Here is a 22121-nt window from a genome sequence, read left to right as displayed (position 1 = left end):
GGGACTTCTATCCCTGGGTGTTTCTGGCCTCCACAATACTGGATTTGTGTCATAAACACTCAGGGTACCCAGCGCCCTTGAGATTGCCCTCCCACCCGCCGTGTGCAGGACACTTCTGTTCATTTGCCCTGTGCCTGCCTTTGGGTTTTCAAGGAAGGCTTGTCAGTCCCAGTGTGTGGTGGCTGCATATTTGGGCACGTGGCATCTGACCATTAGGGTCTCTTTCTCTGCTGGCCTTCCCCATTTTGTGGACTCCTGTTTCTGTCAACCTGTGCCCATAGTGATCATCCAGAATGCCACTGCAGGCCCCTGAAAGGGGACAATATAGAGAAGGTATGAGAGAGAAGGGAGGGAAGAAGGGAGGGCCAGAGGGCCTAACAGTCCTCCCCAGGACCCCCCTCCAGTTTCTATCCCAGAAGCCCTGGGGTGGTTGGGGGGTTTCCATTTCCCTCACCAATACTCTTGTTGCCACACCCCTGCCCCTAGAACCCCCACACACATGGACACAGGACACCCATCCATCCGAGGGGTATTTAATGTGTCTTCAGTTCAAGGTATAAAACACAGGGCAGGTGGGCAGGCGCTAACCCCAGGAAAGTCAACTGCCACCCCATCAGCCCCCTTGCCACTGCAGCCAGGCGTCCAAGCCCCAGAGCAGTGGAGCAGTGGCCCTGCCCCGCTTCCTGCTTGGGAAATGTCAAGGTGATGATGTGGGAGCCCCGAGGCGACTGTCCCCCTTCCTCAGAAAACCCAGACCCAAGGATCCGAAAGGTCCAGACTTGGATGCAGAGCAGTTGATCCTCAGAGTGACCCTGGCTAAAAAGCAGCCAGCCTTGACCTGAAGCCTGGCCCGGGCCTGTGGCCTTAGTGCTGGAAAAGGAAAAACTCTCACCCCAATAACTGGCAGCAGACGGAAGGAAATAAAGCAAGAAGTGAAGACATTCCCAGTGCCCTAAAAAAGTTGGTTATGGGTCGCTGATGCAAGAGGGTAGCAAAGCCCGAGGTTGAGACCTGCTCCACCTCCCACCCCACCCCAAACCCTCTGAGGACCAGCCCCTTGAGGAACCTCATTGCCACTGTCCTTGAGCTGGCGCTAAGGAGGGGTTGGAGGGCAGGAAAGGCCAGTGCCAGCTGAGGAATGATGTCCTTGCTTTGGGGGCAGGAAACAGCTGCCTAAAGTGAGCCCAGGAAGGCCAGCTGGGGAAGGGGCAACAGCTATCCAGTCTCTGGGCCTAGCCCCTAGCTCTAGACTGGGTCTTGAGCTAGGGTTAGGGCCTTACTAAATGGGGTGGTGGCAGGAGTTAGGAGCAGGGGTGGTGGTGAAAAGGGCCCCTGTGAGGACCAGCCCAGGAGACCCTTCTGACCTGTCCTAAGGGAGCCCAGTTGCTACTTCCGACCCCGTGTCAGGCTGAGTGGGCTCCTCTGCCCTTTGTTCCAGGAACACTCCCTACAGGGACTCTGGCCTCCTGCCCCTCCCCAAGTCTCTGGGCTACAGCCGGCCACTTCTGTTGAACTGGATGCACCAGTGGGAACTGGCAGTGCCTGGGCTAAGATGCGAGCGGTCCTCGTGTTCCATGAGCGGCTGCAGCTCCTGCTGCCGGGGGATGTCAGCGCTGCTCTCACTGCGGGAGCGGCCAGCCTTGGCCAGGCTTGGAGGAAAGGCAAAGCTAGGGCGCAGATCCGAAGGCAGGTCAAGAGGGGCCTGGGGCTCTTTAGCAGCGGGTCGGCAGGAAGGCAGGTGAGTCACAGTTGGGGCCTGGGTGCAGGGCGGGGATGCCAGGCTCTCCAAGGATGAGATGCTCTGGTTCCAGCCCGTCTGCATGTCCACCGGCACAATCTTGGTGGTTTCCGAGGACACGTAGACTGCCAGGTCCCCCTGCCCGCTCTTCCAAGGTAGCTCCTTCTCTGCGCAGGTTGGAGAGGGGGGAATGATACGTGGGCTCGGACACACCTCAAGGCTCCCTGGAAACCGAGAGTACACACACACCCGTTACCAACACAATGGAATTCTCAAGTATAAGCACATTTTCATAAATAAATTCACTCCACAGTTGCCATATTACATCCATTTGTGTGATTATTTGATGAATGCCTTGCTGAAGGGAAGTTCCACAGCTGGTTTTGCTCTTCACTGTATCCCCAGCACCTAGCACAGGGCTGGGCACATAGTAGTTGCTCAACAAACACCTGTCGAAACATGAAAACAACTAAGGCAAGAAAAAGCAGGAGCCAGACAGGGAAAAAAGCCCCATCCTCAATCAGCTCTCACCCGACTTGCAGTCTCAGAAACCACATCCTGCCAAGCCCCATCCCAGGGTGAGATGGCAGCGAGGATGAGGAAGATCCCAGGGCTCCAGCCAAAGGCTTTGCTGCTGGGAATTCTGCCTGAGTACTCACCACAGCCCTTCGGTGGGACAGAGCCCAGGAGGGTGAGCTCATGCAAACCTAATAGCAGGCGAGGGCCGTGCCAAAAATAAGATGCCAAAAAGTAGATATGAGCTGAGAATCCCAGAATGCAGGGGGCCAGGTTGGAAGGCTCAGCCTCTGTGTGACAGGAAGTCTGAGGTTCTGAAAGAGGAAACCTAGGAAAGACAAGCCCTCTGGCCAAAGTCAAGCACAATGCCGTGCGTGTAATAGGCGCTCAGTATGCCTCCACTCATTGGTAAAGTCCAGAGCAGTCCAATAAAGTAGACTGAGTGCATCGTAAAATGCATCAGTGCTGTGACTGAAAGTCAAACCGCCTCTCTGGAAAGACCTGAAATGTTAACTTTTAATCGCAATGAAATTAAAACAACAAAAACTCTTCCGTGTTTAGCTTTGGAGGATGCTGATAAATTAACTCATGGTCTGAAAACTGATCAATAAAAGGAAAAAAATCAAGCATTTCTCCATTCTTTCCTGTATGAACAATGTTTCAGAGTAACTAAGTAATGATGGGGGTGGGGGAGGTTGGTCATAATGTAAACAAAAAAATCGATGTAGAATATCACCACTGTGCAACCCCAAATGAAATGTGGGATCTGGCCATGATCATCAGTGGCTGCGGAGACCATCTGATGAAAAGCTGACAAGGAACTTGACAATGGAGGGGTCTGGGCAACAGCGTCTGAGCCCCATGGTCAATGGCAGATAACCAGGTGATACGTACTTCCTGGTGTGGTGCTATGGGAAGTATGCTGTCACCACCTATAAACTATTTTCACTGAAGAAATGAAAACTGAAATCTGAGCTAGATATAATTACCTGGAAAGTTTATAGTTTAAAGGAAATACAAGATTAGCTAAGAAAATGAGACAGTCTAGATACACAAAATTTGAGAACATACAGGAAGAAGGGGTCAAAGAGTGGCCAGGAACCACTCATTGAATGGAACAATTCAGGTTTTGTTTTTTTTAGATTTTTTTTGGTCTTTTAAAAAAGATTTTACTTATTTAGTTTTAAAGAGAAGGGAAGGGAGGGTGAAAGAAAGGAAGAGAAACATCGATGTGAGAGAGAAACACCGATCAGTTGCCTCTCACACACGCCCCGATCCGGGACCAAACCCACAACCTAGCCGTGTGCCCTGACCAGGGAATGAACCAGCAACCTTTTGCTTTGTGGGACAACACCCAACCAACTGAGCCACACTGGTCGGGGCTAGATTTGATTGTTTCAATAAATACAAGCGGGGGGAGTGTGTGGTGGAGATATTTTTGGGGGGAGGGGACGGACCTATAAAAACTTGACATCATGCCCTGGCCAGGTAGCTCAGTCAGGTTCTGTTCCTGGTCAGGACACATACAAGAACCAACCAGTGAGCCCTGGCTGGTGTGGCTCAGTGGATTGAGTGCTGGCTTGTGAACCAAAAAGTCGCAGGTTTGATTCCCAGTCACGGCACATGCCTGAACGCTGGCCAGGTCCCCAGTAGGGGGCGCTGTGAGAGGCAACCACACATTGATGTTTCTCTCCTCTTTCTCCCTCCCTTCCCCTCTCTAAAAATAAATAAATTTTTTAAAAATCAACAATGAATGCATGAATAAGTGGAACAACAAATTGATGCCTCTCTCTTTATCCCTTCCCCTCTCTCTAAAAAATCAATATAATAAAAAAAATTTTTTTAAACTGGGCACCACTGGCATGTTGGAACAGATACTCCTTTGATGTGGGGGCGGTCCTGTGCATTGTAGGATGTTTAGCAGCATGCCTGGCCTCTGCCCACCCAGTGCAAGTGCACCCCTCCAGTTGTCACAGCCCAAAGTGTCCCCAGACAGTGTCAGGTGTCACCTCAGGGGCAAAAATCTCTCCACCACCTTCCCTTTGAGAACTACTTCTAAAGGTTAAAAGAGGTTTATGGACTAAATGCAATGTGTGGACCTTATCTGGATTTTTATCGGAAGAAATCTATTATAAAAAATATTAAGACAATCAGGGAAGTTTGAACACTGACTGGATATTTGATGACCCAGATTTTAAATGATAATGGTATTGTGGTTGGATTTTTAAGGAAGAATCCTTATCTTTTAGAGATACACCCTGAAGTGTTTACTGATAAAGTGATATAATATCGGAGATTTGCTTCAAAAGAACCCAGTGAGGAGAGGGGCGTGGTGGTGGTACAGATGAGACTAGATTGGTTAGAAGTAGGTAATTATCGAAGCTGGGTAACAGCTCAGTGGGAGTTCATTTTACCATTCTAAGGCATATTTTGAAATTTTCTGTAATAAAAAAACACTAAAAGACACCTGAAGGTGCTCAAGCCAACTAACTGATATTTATGAGACATTCGGTTCTCCGCATACGGGAACGTGTAAATATTGTTTTTTATCCCCAGCCATTCCATTCTGATGAATTCGGGCTCCTCCCCCAGAATAGGCTGCAACCGGCCATTGGGCTTCTACCTCAGGGCAGGGGCACCGAGCCTGGGTCACAACAAAGCCAGGTATTAGCTTGTCACCTCACCTTGTTCCCCAGCTACAAAGGGAGGCAGCATGGCAGTGAAAAGGCTTTGGGTTTTGGAGCCAGAGGGGTCAGGCTCAAACTCTGGCTCTGCTGTGGGACTTGGGACAATTCCCAAGCTCCTTTGTTTCTCTGAGCTGTTTCCCATCGCGGTTGTTGTGAAGGGTGAATGCAATCGTGTATGTTAGGCGACGCTCCGTAAATGCTGGGTGGTGAATAAATGAGTGAATGGGGAAAGGGAGCTGCCCAGAGCGGAGGCCATGAGTGAAAAGGGAGAAGCCAACTGCACCGCTCCAGCTTGCTCCCGAGGGCAGGGAGGCAGAGGGGAAGCCATTACCTGAGACCTTGCCCTCCTGGAGAACCTCACTGGTGGCCCGAGCCACAAAGATGATCCCCTCATCATCCTCCTTCTCTGTCTCAGAACTGTCGCTCTCCTCCTCCTCAGATTCCACAGTTAAGATCACAGCAGCTGGAGAGGGACAAGAGCTGAGTCTCGGTGGCCAGTCCAGCAGCAGCCTCTTAGTACTGTGCAAGGCAGCTCCCTGCCCACCCAGGCAGTGCCCACAGTTGGCAGAGGCCCCCGCCTTCTCCTCTGGCTGCTTCGGCCCTGGCCTAGGGGGTGGGGGTTTGAGAGGAAGGGAAGTGGGACTACAGAACCCAAGGAGGCAAGCAGGGCAAGCAGAGTCCTCAGAGGACGCCACGAGGGAAGCCACACTTTCCAGCTGCCCCAGCCTCTCTTCTCAGCCCCAGGTCCCATCAGCTGAGAACACGAGCGTTTGGAGAGCCCATCAGTGTTCAGCTCATCCTGGCTTTGCAGATGGGACGCTGGGCCCCGGGGTCCACCCACCCTTCAAGGCTCAGACCAGGCTCTCCTCTCCTCCATGACACCTTTTCCAAGTCCTCAGGGCCTGTAACCAGTAGTTAGCTACCAGACACCTCCTGTCACAAACAGTCCAATAACTGCTTTGAACATATCCAGCTTAGAAGTCATGTGCCCATGGGGCCCTGAAACAAGGAGCCCCAGCTCACGGCTCTGAATACAGGACAGAGCAGGTCCTCCAGGATTCCGGTGGATGGGCCCCTGCCCTTCCCCTCCCCCTGCCCCACTCCCTGCTTGCCTGGGTCCTGCAAGCCCAGGTCTCGAGGAGGCTTCCCATTTGAAGCTGCAGTGTTAGCCACGCCATTCTTCTGAGGAGCAAGAAAAAACCCTAAGCCTTCGGGGTCTGGCTCCAACCCCAGCCCTGTTGTCTTCCTGACACAGCAGGGGGGAGGGGACTGTGTGGGTCCCAGTGGTTCCACCATCCCTGTCCCCTCCCCCACCCCGCCCCCGCAGGGAAGTGTTATGGAGTCTGAGTAACACATGCCCCAGCAATGGCTCTCCATGCATCAGCCTGGGCGGAATTAGGGCCTTAGGGAGTTGCCCCCTCCAAGGAATCTGCCTCTGTCCTGCTCATTTCGCCTCTGGTGGGAAGTCCTGCTGCCTCCCAGCAGGTGACCTCATGGCCAAGAGGCTGATCTCCTTCTGAAGGCCTCACCTTCCCCTGCCGGGGCTCCAGGAAGATGCAAAGGGAACCCAGACTGCTACAGCCACCAAACTCCTGAGGATTATCCAACTAGGGGTCCCCCGGGCTGGATTCCAACACCTGGGGGGGCTCAGAACTGCATGCCGTCAGTCTCCAGCCCCAAACAGAAGTCCCAAAGACAGCACGTGCCTTCTTGCAGCCAGCCTTGCGGGGCCGAGGCTTGCTCTTGGTGAGGCAGATGTTGTGCTTGGTGGACTTGAAGGACTCCAGCCGCCGCTTCATGTTCTGCTGGAAGACCTCCTTGTCCTGCCGCTCCTGCGCGTCCTCCAAGATGAAGTGGCGGCTGCAGCTGGCTTTGTACTGGCAATGACAGCCCCGCCCTGCCATGAGGCTGGGTGCCTTGGCCTCCCACAGGAATCCCAGGCCACAGCCCCACAGTCACCGTAGGCCAGGGGTGTCAAATTCATTTTCACCGGGGGCCACATCAGCCTCGAGGTTGCTTTCAAAGGGCCGAATGTAATTTCAGCACCTTAATGGTTAAGGAGTAGGTACATGTATACAGTCCTAAAATTATTTTGGCCCTTTGAAGGCTGATGTGACCTCTGGTGAAAATGAGTTTGACACCCCTGCCATAGGCCCCGCAGGCCCAGTTTTTCAAGAACTAGCTGTGGATTAAAACAAAAAAACAAAGCAAAAATACAATAGGAATCCAGCCAAACACTCTGTAGTCTCAGTTCACTGGAGACTGCCATATTTTTCAGACTATAAGATGCACCCCCAAATTTGGGAGGAAAAGGTGGGTGCATCTTGTAGTCCTAATGTATAGCTTTCATAGCTTGCTGTGGGGGCAGGGGGAGGCCGCGGCCTATGTTATTTATGTTATTAAATATTTGACCACATTTTTTGCTTCAAAGTTTTTTTTTTTTCTATTTTCCTCCTCTAAAACCTAGGTGCAGCTTATGGTCCTATGCGTTTTACAGTCTGAAAAATTCAGTAACTTTCCCTTATCCCAAAACCTATTCCCCCATTCACTACTGCCCTTTCCCGGTACTCTCTGATTAGAAGTGACAAGAGACAAGGCATTACTATGACACCATTGGGACATTTCTTTCTTCGCACCTCCAGCTGTGATGATCCTGGTCCACTTGCCTGGCCCACACGCCCCCTTCTAGTGACATGGGATTCTCTCTCCAGATGGAACTGTCCAGCTAGCTGTCCTTTCAGCCACCGCTGCGACACCTCAGGCTGCACTTTAAACTCCCACAACTCTCTCTCCAGACACCCCAAACCCACTCAGTCCGACAATCACCTGCGCCCAGTTCAGGCCCAACCCCGTCATCTGCTCCTTCCAGCTCTTTCTCATCAAGACCAAAGCCACCGCACACTCACGCAGGCTGCCCGCATCTCCGCCCCAGGCACCCGAGACACCGGCTGCTCCTGCTCCTCCACGGGCTCCTTCTCTCTTCTTTCTCTTTGGCCCCCCTCTTGTCTCCCAGGTGCATTCCCCACAGTGCTGTCCTTGGCCCTCCTGTCTCCCCTGGAAATGTTCTCCCCAGCAAACACCTCCATCTCTCAGCCTCAGTGAGGCCGGTGAGAGAGAGCTGTGGTTCCCAAACACCAGCCATCAGACCAGCTGCATCCGGGTCACCTGAGGGACTTAATAAACGCACAGGCTCTTTGTTCGATTTCATCCTGCAGAATCGAAATCTCTGGGGGTGAAGCCAGAAGTATGTATTCTAGCAAGCTCCCTCCACAAGGGATTCTGTGGGAGCCAGATGAGGACACCTCTGATAAACACGCTTCCAATAATAATTACAACAACAATAAAATAAGAAAAAAATCAGTAAAGTTGAAAAAATAAAAACTGTAACAAAAATAAAGATGCTTAAAAATCTATCCCCAGACTTCATCTCTCTCTTAAACTACAAACTTATATTTCTAACTGCACACTAGACACTTCTGTCTCTCTTTGATGACATTTCTGTGAAGAACATGAGGAATTATGTATTGTGTTATGGTGTAACTAAGTGCATTCGGAACTGGGTGAGTGATCGGACCCCAAAAACGCTCGATCCGTGTCCGTCTGGAGAATGGGATCTAAAGTCTTTGGCAGCACGCCACAGGGCTCCATCCTCAGCTCTGTCCTGGTCAACATGTTCATGTTGATTTGGATGAACGCAGAGTTAGCAGGCTTAGCAAATCGTCACATGAGGTGAACCTGAGCAGATATTTGGCAGCAGACATGGGATCCGAATGATGGAATGATGGGCTAACTCAAATGAGATGACATTGAATAGGGATGAGCACAATCTCACTCCAGGTTTTTTTTTTCATTGAGAATGCAAGAACAGGTTGGACTGGCCCCACTAGCCAATCACACACACACATCCGTGGACAGCCAATCACTGTGGACATCCTGATGTGGCACGGTGAGAAACACGCGGCATACTCCTTCAACAGTCCTGAATCTGACGAGGCCTTTAGATTTAACGACCAGGAAATATAGGGGAGGGGGAACATGTTAAACACCGCCACTAGGGTGTGATCAGCAAAATCTATAAAATGGAAAATTCTGAGACAAAGTATCTAGTTTTTTTTTTAAATAAATAAATAACAAGGGGATAAAAAGAAAGAGAAGGAAATATCATAGAATTTTTTAAAAAAAAATAAAGAGACATATTTACCAAACACAAAGTGTGGACTTTATTTGAATCTTGATTTAACCAGAACCATCTGGAAAAAGATTTATAAACACTGGATATTTGATATGAGAAGGAATTGCTAACTGTTATAAGTGATAATGGTACTGTGTTGTTTTTTGTTAAGAGTTCTTGCCACCTAGAGATATAGACTGAAATATTTAGAGACAATATATGATGTGTGGAGTTTGTTTTAAGATAATGAAGTGTGGTGGGTTGGGATGGGAGTAAAAGGCAGAAAACTGTACTTGAACAACAATTACAATAAAGAAAAGAAAAAAGATAATAAAGTTTGGATGGAAGGCGGGGGAGTCCAGAATATAATAACATTAAATTATGCATTGATAATTATTGGAGCTGGGTGATGGATAGATGAGTTATTTTATTCTCTCTAGTTGTGTGAATGAGTGAAATTTTCCATTAGAAAAAAGTAAACAAAAACCAAAACCCCACCTGGCTGGCGTAGCTCAGTGGATTGAGCGTGGGCTGCGAACCAGAGTGTCGCAGGTTCGATTCCCAGCCAGGGCACAAGCCAGGGTTGCAGGCCACAGCCCCCAGCAACCACACATTCATGTTTCTCTCTGTCTCTCTTTCTCCCTCCCTTCCCTCTGTAAAAATAAATAAATAAATCTTAAAAAAAAACAAACCCACAGGTTGCATACGATAGGGTTTAACACCCACGAACTGAAGAAGACACTGGGGGTTTGCCTCCGTGTAAGGACAATATGGGCCTCGGGGTGGGGAGGCAAAGCTGGAGGGAGTCTGGGCTGTGAGAAGAGAAGGCCAAGTTCTAGAGCTAGAAAGGCAAGAGAGCCCCCATGCCCCGCCCTGGCTAATGACGGCTAGAATGTCCCCTTCCGCACATCAGGGAGAAGACGTGCTGGCCTGTATGGAAGGAGACTGCCTTGAAACCTTTGCAAATATATTCTGCAGAGCTGCAGAGAGTTAAAGCAGGACGAGTGGGAGAAAGCTAAAGGAAGCAAGTCTGTCTCCACGATAGAAACAGCCCTCACTGTTAAAACTACCAGGAGTGGTTAACAGCTGGCTTCCCATTTCAGGAAGGTTCAAGGTAATGGCTTGCTGCCCCCTTGTGGGGTTGCAACAGGTTCCCTCCTGGATGGGGTGGGCCTTTCCAGCCCCAAGACTTCACAAACAACCTGCACTGGCCTCTCACATTTCCTAAAGTGGATATCAGCCTTCCCCATGCTAAGCTGGCCCCTCAGGCTTTTTCAGCTCTCCTGCTGTGACCCTGGCAAGCCCTCTGTGCTGAACCGCCCCATTCTCCCCTCCAGCGGATGCGCCTCTCCCTTCCCACCACCCGGCTCTAACCCAGTGTTGCCCTCCAGCTTCCCACCTGGCTCGCCCAGCCTCTCAACTGGCTCACGCAGCCTTTCAACTCTCCGCTTCCAATTTGATCTGCATTCTGCTACTAGAGAAGACATCTTTAAACAGTGCTTATATCAGACCAACCCTTACTCAAAAAAGAAAAGCTAAAAGTTACTATCAACAAGATGAAGCCCCGACTCTTCAACTGGGCGTCTATAGCTCTTCACAAGCTGGTGCCAACTGCCTCTTGAGCCTGCGATCACGGCCTCCCCAGACCACCCCACCCCCCAACCCCCTGAACTCTCGAGCCCCTGCTGCTCTCACCCTGCGACGCGGCTTGTAGAGGCCTCCACAGAGCAGGTGGTGCATCACAGCATCCTCACGGTCCCGACCGCTACGGACTGTGTCAATCACCTGCAGATCCAGACACGCTCCACTGCCACTCTCCCTCCTGCAAGACGCAGGGAACGCATGTGCTGGGGAAGGGCCAGGAGGCACTGGCCAGGGGAAAGGCAGAAGCAAAGGCGCTCACAAACTTTCCCAGAAGTGCTTCGGATGGAGGGCTCCATGGAGAGGAGCTTGAGGAAGGGGAGGTGGGCTCCAGGACTTACAGCAGGTTGGTGACAGAGGTCTCTGCCACGGAATTTCGGCTGGGCATAGAGGGCAGAGTGAGCCCTGCGGAAGACAAGACATGGCCTCCCTGGAGAGGCCAAGACAAAGGTCAGATGGCCATCAGATTGAGGGCGGCCCAGACAGTCAGAGGACAATAAAAAAAATAACAATAGTTAACACTTATTCTGCTCCTTTGATGTTTGAAGTATTGTGTTAAAAAAATAATAGTTAACACATTCTGTTCCTTTGATGTTCAAGGTATAACTTTACCTACTGAATCCACAAAACTCTGTGATGCAGGCACTCTCATTTCCACTTTCTTACAGTTGAGGAAACTGAGGCTCAGAGAGTCTAAGTGACTCACCCAAGGTCACAAGCCTGTAAGTGATATGATAAGAACTGAGCCACACCTGTTGACTCGGAGGCCAGCTGTTGCCCACCTTTCTCTGCTGCCTGCCAGCCTCCGAATGTCAGCCTCAGACCAGGCTGGTTCCTGCGGCTGCCCCTTCACGAGACCACTGAGTCTCCTAGGAATTCCTGACTTCCTCCTCAGGGCCTGTCTGCTGTCAGTCACCCCTTCCTGCCCTGCCCTGCCCCGTTGGCCACCTGCTCACCCACCACCGGCCGCAGACCCACCTGGTCCACGAAGCTGATGGCGTCCCGGATGTTGAGTCTGTAGTACACATCCCAGATCTGGTCCCGGATGCGGTAGGCTGACCGCCGCATCAGCAGCTGACTCAGGTACTTCTTGTCAAACTGCTCCCACCTACAGAGGGTGCCAGGCCCGGCGCTGAGTGCCATCCCCATGGCCCGGCTGGCTGGCCCTTCCTCAGATGGGGCAGGGACACCACCAGCACCGGCCTGGCCCTCTTGTGGGGCTGCAACGGGTTATTAAGGGCCTCGGCCAGGGAAAAATCTCAAAGCTAGTCCCTGCCCTTGTGGAATTTATAGTGTTATAGGAAAGCCTGCCATTAATTTATCACAAATAACTGTAACATTACAACCATGACCAGAGCTACAGAGTATAATTATGGAGTGTGACAGGGATTTGTCCTAGTCGGGTAGGACAGGGACAGCCCCCCTGCGGACTTGATGGCTATGGGGAGACGTGAAGGAGGTACAGAGGTTGAGCAGGTCAAGAGGTGGGGGAGTGTTCTAGTAGCGAGAAATGAGCAAACGTCCCAGTGGCCAGGGTGGGAGGAGCATGGTGGGTCCTGAGGTTCTAAGCCAGGGTCCATGTCATTAACAGGCAGATGGCCAAAGACAGAGCAGACCATGCAGGGCCAGGCAGGCCTCAACGGGCAGGAAGCCTTGTCCTATCCTGAGAGTACTGGGATGCCACCGAAGGGCTTCAGGCAGAGGTCACCAAGCCTGAGCCTGGCTGTGTCCCTTCTCAGGAGTATGACACATCCCCCATGCTGCCCTGGCTGGTGGGGCTGCTGCTGCTGAAGGAGCCTCCGGACAGCTCCCTCACCTGTCCCTCCAGTAGTGGTAGCCATGGTGCCCCACAACGTCCTCCACTGCGGCCAGAATGTGGTCAAAAGTCTAGAAGGGGGGGTGGGTAGGGGGACTGGATCAGGACTCTGCTCAAAATAAGGGAGAGAGGGGCGGGTGGCGGGATGGGGGTCTGGTACCCACGTGCTCGTGCAGCTCCTGGTTCAGGGTGGGTTTGTGATGCTCGCTCCTCTTCACCTTCAGCCACTTGACCAGCGGCTTGATGGTCAGGCCCTGCAGACAGGCAGCGGGTGAGCCCGGCCCTTTCCAGTTCCCTGTTGCATTGCTCTGCCCATAATTAGGCTTCAGCTTCTGTATCCTGACCTCAGTGCATTCAAGGTCTGGGAAGCCAGGCCCCTGTACCCCCAGCAGGAAGAGGAACCCCTATCCCAAAGGCTCCAAGCCTCCCCCGGGACCTGTCAGACCCTCTTCCCGCCCAGTCTGTGGTCTCTCCCACCTGCACAATGACTGTAAAGAAGACCACCACAATAGTAGTGGCCACAAAGTAGTCCTTGGCAGGGACCTTGTTCTTGTCCAGGAGGATGACGAGAGCGAAGGCCACAGCTCCCCGCAGGCCCCCATAGGACATCACCACCTGGTCAATTTTGTCCAGAGGGACCAGCCGGAACTGATTCAGCACCCACGTCTGCAGGACTACACCTACAGCAGGAGGGAGGCCAGTGGGAGCAGGGGTTGGGAATGGACGGCACTGGGAGCAGGCCGCACCGAGTATCTGGGCTAAGGTCTGACGGAGGCCGGGAGGGCAGAGCAACGAGGGGAGGCTTAGGAATTGACGAGGATGCGGACTCAGACTGGAAGATGAGCTGGGGCAGGGGCAGGAAGGAGAGTGGGGAAGCAGACGGTGCCAGCAATACCGAGGGCTCGGAAGAACAGGATGAAGAACAGGGTGCCCAGCACCAGCCCAGAGTCCCAGGCCCACTTAGAAGAGTCCACAGCTGAGATGCCAAGCAGCATGAAGATGACGGTCTCGGCGCAGCTGGCTAGAGTCTTCATGGTGTATTTGACAGTTGTGCGTGACTTATGGGAGATGTTGGCCTCCACGTACTTCTTACAGCCCAGGCCACACATAGTCACCCTGGGAGAGGAATGGAGAGACAGGGCAAGTGAGAAGGGGTCTCAGGAGGCACCACCTTGGGGTTAGAGCATGCTGCAGGAGAGGGTGCCGCCCACCCCAGGATGTCAGAGTCTCAGAGCTAAAGCCCCGGAGGCATGGGGACTGTCCAAGAACAGCTAGTGGCGGTCCTGGGATAAGGGTCCATATTTCCAGGCCTCCCACTCCGTGCCCCCTGGAGGGGAGGGTGGGCGACACTAACATGCTCTAAATGGCACACTCTCTGAGGCACCTTTTGAAGTGCTGTGGCCCCCACAGCCAGTGGCACCAGGCTTTGAAGCCAATTTCGGCTCAGCCCACACCCCACAGAGTACTTCAGGCAGAGGAAAACTGCGTTCTGGAAAGTTCTGGAGGCAAATTCAAGAACATTATCTGAGGTTTATTGTCTCCTAAGAGGAGTCTGAGGCTTCCACTACCACAGGGGCTCAGGGAAACCCCATGGACTCCTCAGGGACCTGGTTCTGTTCATAGGAGGGGCAACCATCTCCAGGGACCCCTCCCAGCTGCCTGCCTGCCAGTTCCCCAGGACTCACGCAAGAATGGCAGACAGCGAGGCCATTTCAGCAGTGAGGTAGGCTGCGTAGGCGAGGAGGAAGACCAGCAGCGGCTCGATGATGCGGACCCGCTTGGTGAAGCGTGTGGTCAGGGCCAGGAGGAAGGCAAAGACTAAGCCCACGGCTGCCCCGCCCAGACTGACCACAAACAGGGAGGCTGGGGGAGGAGTGGGTTGTCAGCATGACCCCTGGCCTGCACCCTACCCAGGCTGACTAGACTTCTGCCTGGCAGGCAGTGGAGGACGATGCCCGCTGCACTCCCCGGGGATCAGGATCCCTGAGCCAGGATCCCAGGGAAGCCCCTCCTTCTCGTATTCTTGGGGCCCATTTCTCCATGGAGGAGGGGAGGGAAGGAGGCAACCTGAACAGCCTCTGCTGTCCTGATGCGGTGGGGACAGGGACCAGCAGCCCAGGGCAGGTACACCGGCAGCGCAGCTGAAAGCGGGGAGATACTGACCGACTCCCTTCAGGTAGTCAGTGGCCCGCACGTTGGCTGAGCCCATCTCCACAAAGGAGTTGCAGACCTTGTACAGCACCTGGGGGGGAGGAGGAGAGTCAGGGACGAGGGGAAGGCCGACCGCTGGGAGAAGGTGAACACAGAGCCCACATTTCCTCCCCAGGGGGCCCTAGGGGAGCAGGGACAGGGTCTGAGCCTGTTCACACACCCAGCTACTCGGAGCCGGAGGGCCTGGGATCGGGAGTGGCAGCCATCTGGGCCGTCTTACCACCGTGACTGCATCGTTAAGCAGGGACTCGCCGAAGACGATGATGAAGAGAGTCTCGTTGACATGCACCTCCTCAAAGACAGCCAGTACAGCCACGGGGTCCACCGCGGAGATGAGGCTCCCGAACAGCAGGAAGTCCAGCAAGCCAGCCTGTACTCTAGGGGCTTTCGAGAGACAGAGGGGGGACAGCACCTGGTGAGGTGCTGAGTCTCCTACCATGCCCCCTATCACAAGCCCAGGCTCCACCCCACTGTTAAAACAAGGACGCCCCGGGAGGACCTGGGACGGTGAAGAGACCATCAGCCAGCCGGTCAAGAGACTTGAGCCTAAGGCCTGGCTTTGCCACTTACCAGCTCTGTGATGTGGCACTGTCATTGTCACATGACTTCTCTTAGCCATGCCTCCTCGTGTGTCTACCTCATAAGGTGGCTGCAAAAACCAACCCAGGAGATGGCTAAGAAAGCTCTACGTAACCTGAAAAGCTAAAGCGGCACTGACAATAGCCGCCGCCGCAGCAGTGATAAAAGCCACCAGCAGGTGGAAACTGGCTGCTGACTGGCTGGATTAGGGAGCAGGACAAAAGAGCGTGTTTCTCCCACGCCTGTGGCTCTCAGCCTAAGGGATGTGACACTCACAATTCTCAGCGGGAGGGGGAGAGGCTCTCCACCTATGAGGGCTGAATATAGTATAAAAAGCACCACGGGTGGGACTTGAACGGGTCACATTGCCGTGTGCCTCAGTTTCCTCAGGTATATATTGGGAATAATAACAGTATCTTCCTCATGAAGTTCTTCATTTAGCCAGTACCTGATACATAGAAAGTGCCCTATTATTCGGACTCCTATTAATATCATGGTCTCATGTCCTCCCTTCCCTGCCCGCTCTGGGAGATCACTGGTCTATTAGGGAAAGCAGGTTGGAGTCCTCAAAGGAAAACTGCAAACGTCCCCTTGCATTTTGGAAGAAATCCCAATTCCCAACACGTAGGGCTGAGTGAAGTGGCGGGCAGGAAACGAGGAAGAAGGGAGTGGACCACGGCAGCCTGAATGCCAGGAGCCTCAGTAAAGTGGGCTTCTCCTGCTAACCATGGACCTGATATCAATTAAGTTTAAGGGCCTCTATAACTTCATCCATTAAATGAAACAAATTAATACCTAACCAGGGTTGCCATGATGAGTTGTCAATGGGATAAGTAGAGAGAACACCCAGTGTAGTATCATGCATTTTGCAGATGTATAATATGCATTCACTAAAAATAATAATGTGAGCCAGGATGGTAGGCCCTCACAAGAATGCTGAGCTATGCCTCAGGGGACAGGGCTGGCAAGTGGCAGCGTGGTAACAAAGGCAGGAGCAGCAGAGTGGTAACACAGGCTCCCCAGCCTCGGCAGCCCACACACAGCTGGGAGTCAGGGCCCAGTCATCTGTCATGCTGTAGAAGCCAGACTCAACAGCCAAAGACGTAAATGCAGGCTGAAGGCCCATCTGGGGCACTGTCTTGCACTCCAGCAGGGAGGGACCCAAGATGGGGCTCTCAGGGCCTGGCTCTCACCGATGTGAGATCTCCAAAGCTGGAGGAGGAGAGAGGTGGGTGATAAGTCCGGCAAAGCCTCCCTCCGTCAACCCAGGTCTCAGCATCACTCACCCATGAGTCCGGCCTGCTGCAGGCCCCAGAGGGCAGCACCTGTCGTGAAGGTATTCCAGAGTGTGCCCACCACGGCGTAGGTGAGGATGGCACCCAAGTTGTCGAAGAACAGCCGGCTAGGCATGAAGTAGCCCGAGTCTAGCACAATAGGGGGCAGCAGGAAGAGGAAGAAGGTGCCTGGCTCTAGCTGGTACTCAGCTTTCTTGGCCACAGCCAAGACAATGCCTCCAAGCACCAGTCCCAGTAAAATCAGCAGGCAGCTCTCAGGGACCAGAGATGTCACCTTCCGAGACAAGTGAAACACTGCAATGCAAGAAGAGGGCCAGAGGTTTCAGCTTATGGGACATGCGTGAGCACACACACACACGCATGCATGCACGCACACACACACACACACACACACACACACATGCACAGTGGCCTATAGCCTCCCAGTCTTAGAAGGTTATCCGAGCTCAGAACCCCTGACTCTCGGACCAAGGAAGGAGAAACGAAAGGCAGGACTCCTAGAATCTCTAACCTTCTCCAACTACAAAGTTGTCTATTTCTTGGTGCTCCTCTCATGATAGCCCAGGCCATGGCTTGCTTTCTTCATTTCCAGGAATGCCCCATCCTCTCTATTTTGTATTCAGGGGACCTCCCCTTTCTCCTATAGCCATCATTTGAACCACAACAAATGCTACTGATTATACTGTTAAGTATAACACAGCTATAAAATTCAGGGCCTCTGGAGCCAGGCTGCCTGGGTTCAAACCCTGCCTCTTCTACTTAAGTAGTTCTGTGACTTTGGGGCAAATAACTTCACCTCTCTGATTTTCAGTTTTCTCGAGAGTAAAGTGGGAGTAAAAACACTAATAATCTCATAGGACTGTTGTGAGGTTTAAATAATAACAATCTAGTCAAAAGCACTTAGCCCAGTGCTTTATATTAAGCGCTCACTAAATGTTACCTATTATTATATGACTGTGTCCTGTCGCCCTAACCAAACCATAATGCATACTATACATCCTAGGAGCACTATGCTAGCTCAATATGCTTTTCATTATATAGGCTTCCCAAAGACTCAGTAGTTTAAAAAGGGGTGGGTTCAGCAGTCAGATCTCCAATTTTTCTATCTCTATCACCTCCTAATTGAGTGATCTTAGGTATATTATTTAATTTACCTGAACTTCGGTTTCTTTTCCTGTAATATGGGAAAAAATACCAACTACACAGGGTAAGGATAAAATGACATGGCGTGAATGTGTCAAGTAGGATATCAAATAGCTGGTTCTCAACAAATGTTAATTAAATACGACTCTGGGCAAAATCTGTCCCTAGGAAAAGAGGAGGTGGTATTAAATGGGTTTCTAGCATTATTGCCACTTCAACCTTTGCCCCCTAAAATAAGCTCTTGTGGCTTTCCTTTGGTCCCTGGGGCCACACAGTCCCTGGGGTGGTGGGTAGTAGGGTAGACTTCCACGTTAGCCTGTGTAAGACTCAATGCCCCAGCCCTGGCTGGCGTAGCTCAGTGGATTGAGCATGGGCTGCGAACCAAAGTGTCGCAGGTTCGATTCCTAGTCAGGGTACATGCCTGGGTTGCAGGCCATGACCCTCAGCAACCGCACATTGATGTTTCTCTCTCTCTCTCTTTCTCCCTCCCTTCCCTCTCTAAAAATAAATAAATAAAATTAAAAAAAAAAAAGACTCAATGCCAAGACAGTGCCCTTTGGAAGCTGTACCCAAAGAGCCTAGGACAATGCTTGGCATATGGTGGGATCTACATAAAGATTTGCCGAATAAAAGCGGGGGCGGGGATTCTCCTAGCAATAGAGCTGGAAAAAGGTATTCCAGAATATTCCACCTATCTCTCCCCTCCTCTCTTTTTTAGACAGATGTGAAGGAGGTTCTCTTCTTCTGCCTCCAGAGGAGGTGGCATCCAAGCTAGGGAAGGCGCTATGAGTTATGGGGGAAACGACAGTCACTGCTATAAGCCTAAATGACACAGGGACTCTCCTGCAACACACAAACTTCTCAGCAAACCCAATTCTTGGCTCCCATATCCGAGGCTCCTCTCATGTTGCTCTCATTGCTGCCAGGTCCTAAGCGATGTTCAGTCACAGGTCTCCCACACACTCCCTCTGGCCCCCCTCTCCTCTCCTTCAGGAACCCCATTCCATCCTCATCTCCAGAGCATGCATCAACCCCAGCGACCAAAAACCCGTCACCAAAGCTTGTCCTCCGACAGAACTAGGCTTCCTAAAGGCATTTAAACCCTCATTTTTCATTAGCAATAGGCTGCCACAGTGGAGTGGAACATTCTTCAGTTCCTGCTCAGCCCCCTACCTCCCAGCAGTGTCCCTGGGGGAGATGGGGCGGGGGGGGGGGGATTCTAGGCTGTGTGATTCCTACATAAAGACTGCTTTGGTGAGATTGGAGTACAGGCTGTGCCAGCATAGATGGAGAGTGAGTAGCAACGCTCAGCTATAATTAGTCACCCCCACAGCAGAGCCTGCACAACAGGGGGAAGGAGGAGGGTCTCTAGTGGGAGGAAGGACCACTGGTTGCTCTGAAGTAGGGAGGAGGCAGTAGAGGCCAGGAAAAGCAGCTCTATTCAAGGAAAGGATTCTGAAGCACAACCTTCAGTGCTGTGCAGACTAAAGGAGGTCACATGCATGAAAGCACCTAAGGCTGGGAGCACATAGTGAGGCCCCCATTAAGTGAAAGTTTCTTATATCCTGAAGTGGGAAGACTGTAGATTTGAACTTGAAGGGCTGGGGTGGAGTTCCACAAGCTAGGCACAAGAAGGGGGCATCTTTAGGGGACTAGAGAAAAAGTGACAGTTTAGTACCCAAAAAGAGTGAACACTGAAACCTGGTCTCCAGGGAAGACTGTTCCTCGGGACTAGGATGCCTGAGTTTGCCAGAGAACATCATCTGCTTCATGTCCCCACGCAGCCTCACCCCTGACACAGGTTTTTTGGAGGCTGATGATTGGTGGAGAAGCGAGGCAGAAGGGCTTACTGCAAGGGGAAGAGGGGAGCAGAAAGGGCAAGGGAGTGTAGGGGTGGGGATGTAGAGAGCTCCAGCAACCCTTGAGAAGGCAAATCCTCAGAGCTCCCAAGCGAGGAGAAGGGGAGGAGGGAAATGCACAAGAGGCAATGCAGAAGCTGTGTGAGAGCCCGGATTGTGGAATCGCAACCTAAGTCCCGGCGCTATGCAAGAACTAGCGGTTGTGAGCAGGTTCGCTGCCGGCCGCCGGCCTGGCGCTCGCACACACGCACTCACCGATTTTGGCCAGGCTGGCCACCAGGATCCACAGGGCTACCAGGTAGGGGGCCTCCACCTCGTGCCATTGCCAGCGGAAGAGCGCCAATCCTGGGGGAGGCTCGCTCGGAGATCCCGGCTCCTGGGTGGGTTCTTCGATTTCTGCCGCCCCCGCCAGGGGCAGCCCTAGCAGCGGCAACGCGGCGTGCATCGTACTGCCGCCAGCCTAGTCGCCCTCCCGGCAAAGCACAGCCGCCGGCCCCGTGTCGCCGTCGCCGCCTACCGGCCTCCCCCGCGTCACAGGCACGTGGGGCGCGCTCCCCCCAATCCCAGCTCCGATGCTCCTAAGCCAGGTCGGGACTCCAAGACCCTGCCCTGGGCGTCCGTACTCTGGCCCCCGGCTCCTCCCGTCTAAAACGGTCTCAGCTTTGGAAATTCCCCAGTGCAGCCCTCCCCCAACTCCCGCAACCTATTCCTTCTGGTGCCCTTCCCCAAACCTGCCCCAAACCTCCCCCGGCCCGGATTCCAGCTGGGAGCGACGACAGTCCTCCCGAGTCACCGACGCGTCCCACCCGCGGGAGGTGGCAGCCTGCCACCGGAGGGATAGGAGACGAAAGGGGCGCGTCTCCAAGGTGAGTGCCACCAGGGGGGAGCAGCTCTGGTCCCCGGTACCCAGGCTGCAGCCCCCGCGCTGCCGCGAGCAGACCGCAGCGGGCTGCGCGCGGCTGCCTTTCGCGTAGCTCTGCTGTGAGCCTGGGACCCCCTTCTGGCCCCAACCCACACCACAGCTGCGCACGCGCACTGGGCGCTCCCAGGAAGCCGTGATGGACAGCGCTATCTCTGGCGTCCCCTGAAACCCCAAAGGCCCAGACTGGGCCCAGCTCATTTCAGGCTGAGGAAGCTATTCCTCTCTTGTCCCAAACGGAGGGTCACCATTCCTCTTCATTTCCCTCAAACTATAGGGAACTCTTCCACCTTTTCCATAAAACTGAAGAGAACACATCTTCTTCCCCTAAACTATAGAAAACAGCCTATCGACTCCCGTCAAACTAAGAGAGATCCACCCAACTTTTGGGGAGGAGTGGGACATTAGGCTTATCTAGCCCCAAACTGAGGAGAACTGTCTGCACTTCCCATTCAAGTTGGGGGTACCCATCACACTTTTTCCTCAAAACTGAGGGAAACGTGTTCTACCTCCCTCCTCAATTTCCCCAACTAAAAGAAAATGATCCTATCGCTTCCTTCAAACTGAATAGAATCTATTTTATTTTATTTTTTAAAGATTTCTATTTTTATTTTTTAGAGAGAGGGGCAGGGAGGGAGAAACAAAGGGAGGGAAACATTAATGCATAATTGCCTCTCGAGCGCCCCCTACTGGGACCTAGCCCACAACCCAGGCAAGTGCCCTGACTGGGAATCAAACCAACAACCCGTTGGTTCTCAGGGAGGCACTCAATCCACTGAGTCACACCAGCCAAGGCTATTTTCTTTTCTTTTTTAACTTTTAGAGGATGATTTTATTTATAAAAAGTTCAAAAACAGACCAAACTAAATATTAATAGTTTAGTAATGCACATATAGGTGATAAAACTATAAACAAAAGTAAGGAAATGACCACACGCATAGTTATATAGATGTTTGTCGTTATTTTTTAAAGTGTGCATAAGTGTTTCATTTACTCTTCTTTGTATTTGATAGCTCACAATTTTTAAAATGGCAATAAATTGCCTAAACGTGTACAATTTTTCTTTCATTTAGAAGTTTTAAATTTTTTAATTGTTTTCAGTTACAGTTGTTCCACTTTTTTCCCCGTTGCTCTCCACTGCCCACCCCCGACCCCTGCTCCCACAGTCAATCCCCACACTTCTTGCTCCAAGTTGAAAAGGATCCATCTCCTTGCTTTCCCCAAATGAGAGGATCCCATCCAATTCACCCTTCAAACTGAACGACTCAGGACCATCTCGCCCCTAAATTGAGGGAGACAAGGCCGGCCAATATCTGAAGAAATTTCCGCCCCACCAGCCCCCAAAGAGAGCACATCCTCACCTCCCCAAGCGCAGAGAAAGCCTCCCGCTCTCTGCGCACTCTCAGGGCCGGGAGCGAGCTCGGGTTTTCCCGCCCGCCTAGGCAGTGAACTAACGGGATCAGGATCACGCCCTCTAAGTGGCTAGCCGCAAGCCCCGCCTCCGGCAGTGGTTACCCACCCCCTGCGCTTTCCGGGACGACTCTGG

At 52.4% G+C, this 22121-nt stretch overlaps 1 protein-coding gene across 4 annotated transcripts; it reads right to left on the bottom strand.

Annotated features, from left to right (window-relative positions):
* Nucleotides 1–517: 517 nt before the first annotated feature.
* SLC9A5 (solute carrier family 9 member A5) lies at nt 518–20704 on the bottom strand. 4 transcript variants are annotated; one of them, XM_036011991.1, is made up of 16 exons: nt 19912–20704; nt 16646–16948; nt 15001–15164; nt 14733–14811; nt 14255–14432; nt 13465–13685; nt 13047–13249; nt 12734–12823; nt 12570–12640; nt 11732–11861; nt 11095–11183; nt 10808–10934; nt 6648–6818; nt 6054–6120; nt 5273–5404; nt 518–1962 (listed from the first exon to the last, which is right to left on the bottom strand). In XM_036011991.1, exons 1-16 carry the CDS (start codon nt 20099–20101, stop codon nt 1490–1492), a joined length of 2688 nt encoding a protein of 895 aa, XP_035867884.1. In that variant the 5' UTR covers nt 20102–20704; the 3' UTR covers nt 518–1489. The 4 variants fall into 4 exon arrangements, with proteins under 4 accessions (XP_035867884.1, XP_028357770.1, XP_035867885.1 ...); XM_028501969.2 differs by having other exon boundaries at nt 6054–6123; nt 19912–20703; XM_036011992.1 differs by having other exon boundaries at nt 6054–6123; nt 14255–14297; nt 19912–20702.
* Between the last annotated feature and the right edge of the window lie 1417 nt (nt 20705–22121).

The sequence above is a fragment of the Phyllostomus discolor genome, chromosome 12 (genome assembly GCF_004126475.2).
Source record: "Phyllostomus discolor isolate MPI-MPIP mPhyDis1 chromosome 12, mPhyDis1.pri.v3, whole genome shotgun sequence".
Taxonomy (NCBI): Eukaryota; Metazoa; Chordata; class Mammalia; order Chiroptera; family Phyllostomidae; genus Phyllostomus; species Phyllostomus discolor.
Note: the sequence above shows the minus strand (reverse complement) of the source record. Positions and strands in the feature narration are given on the sequence as shown.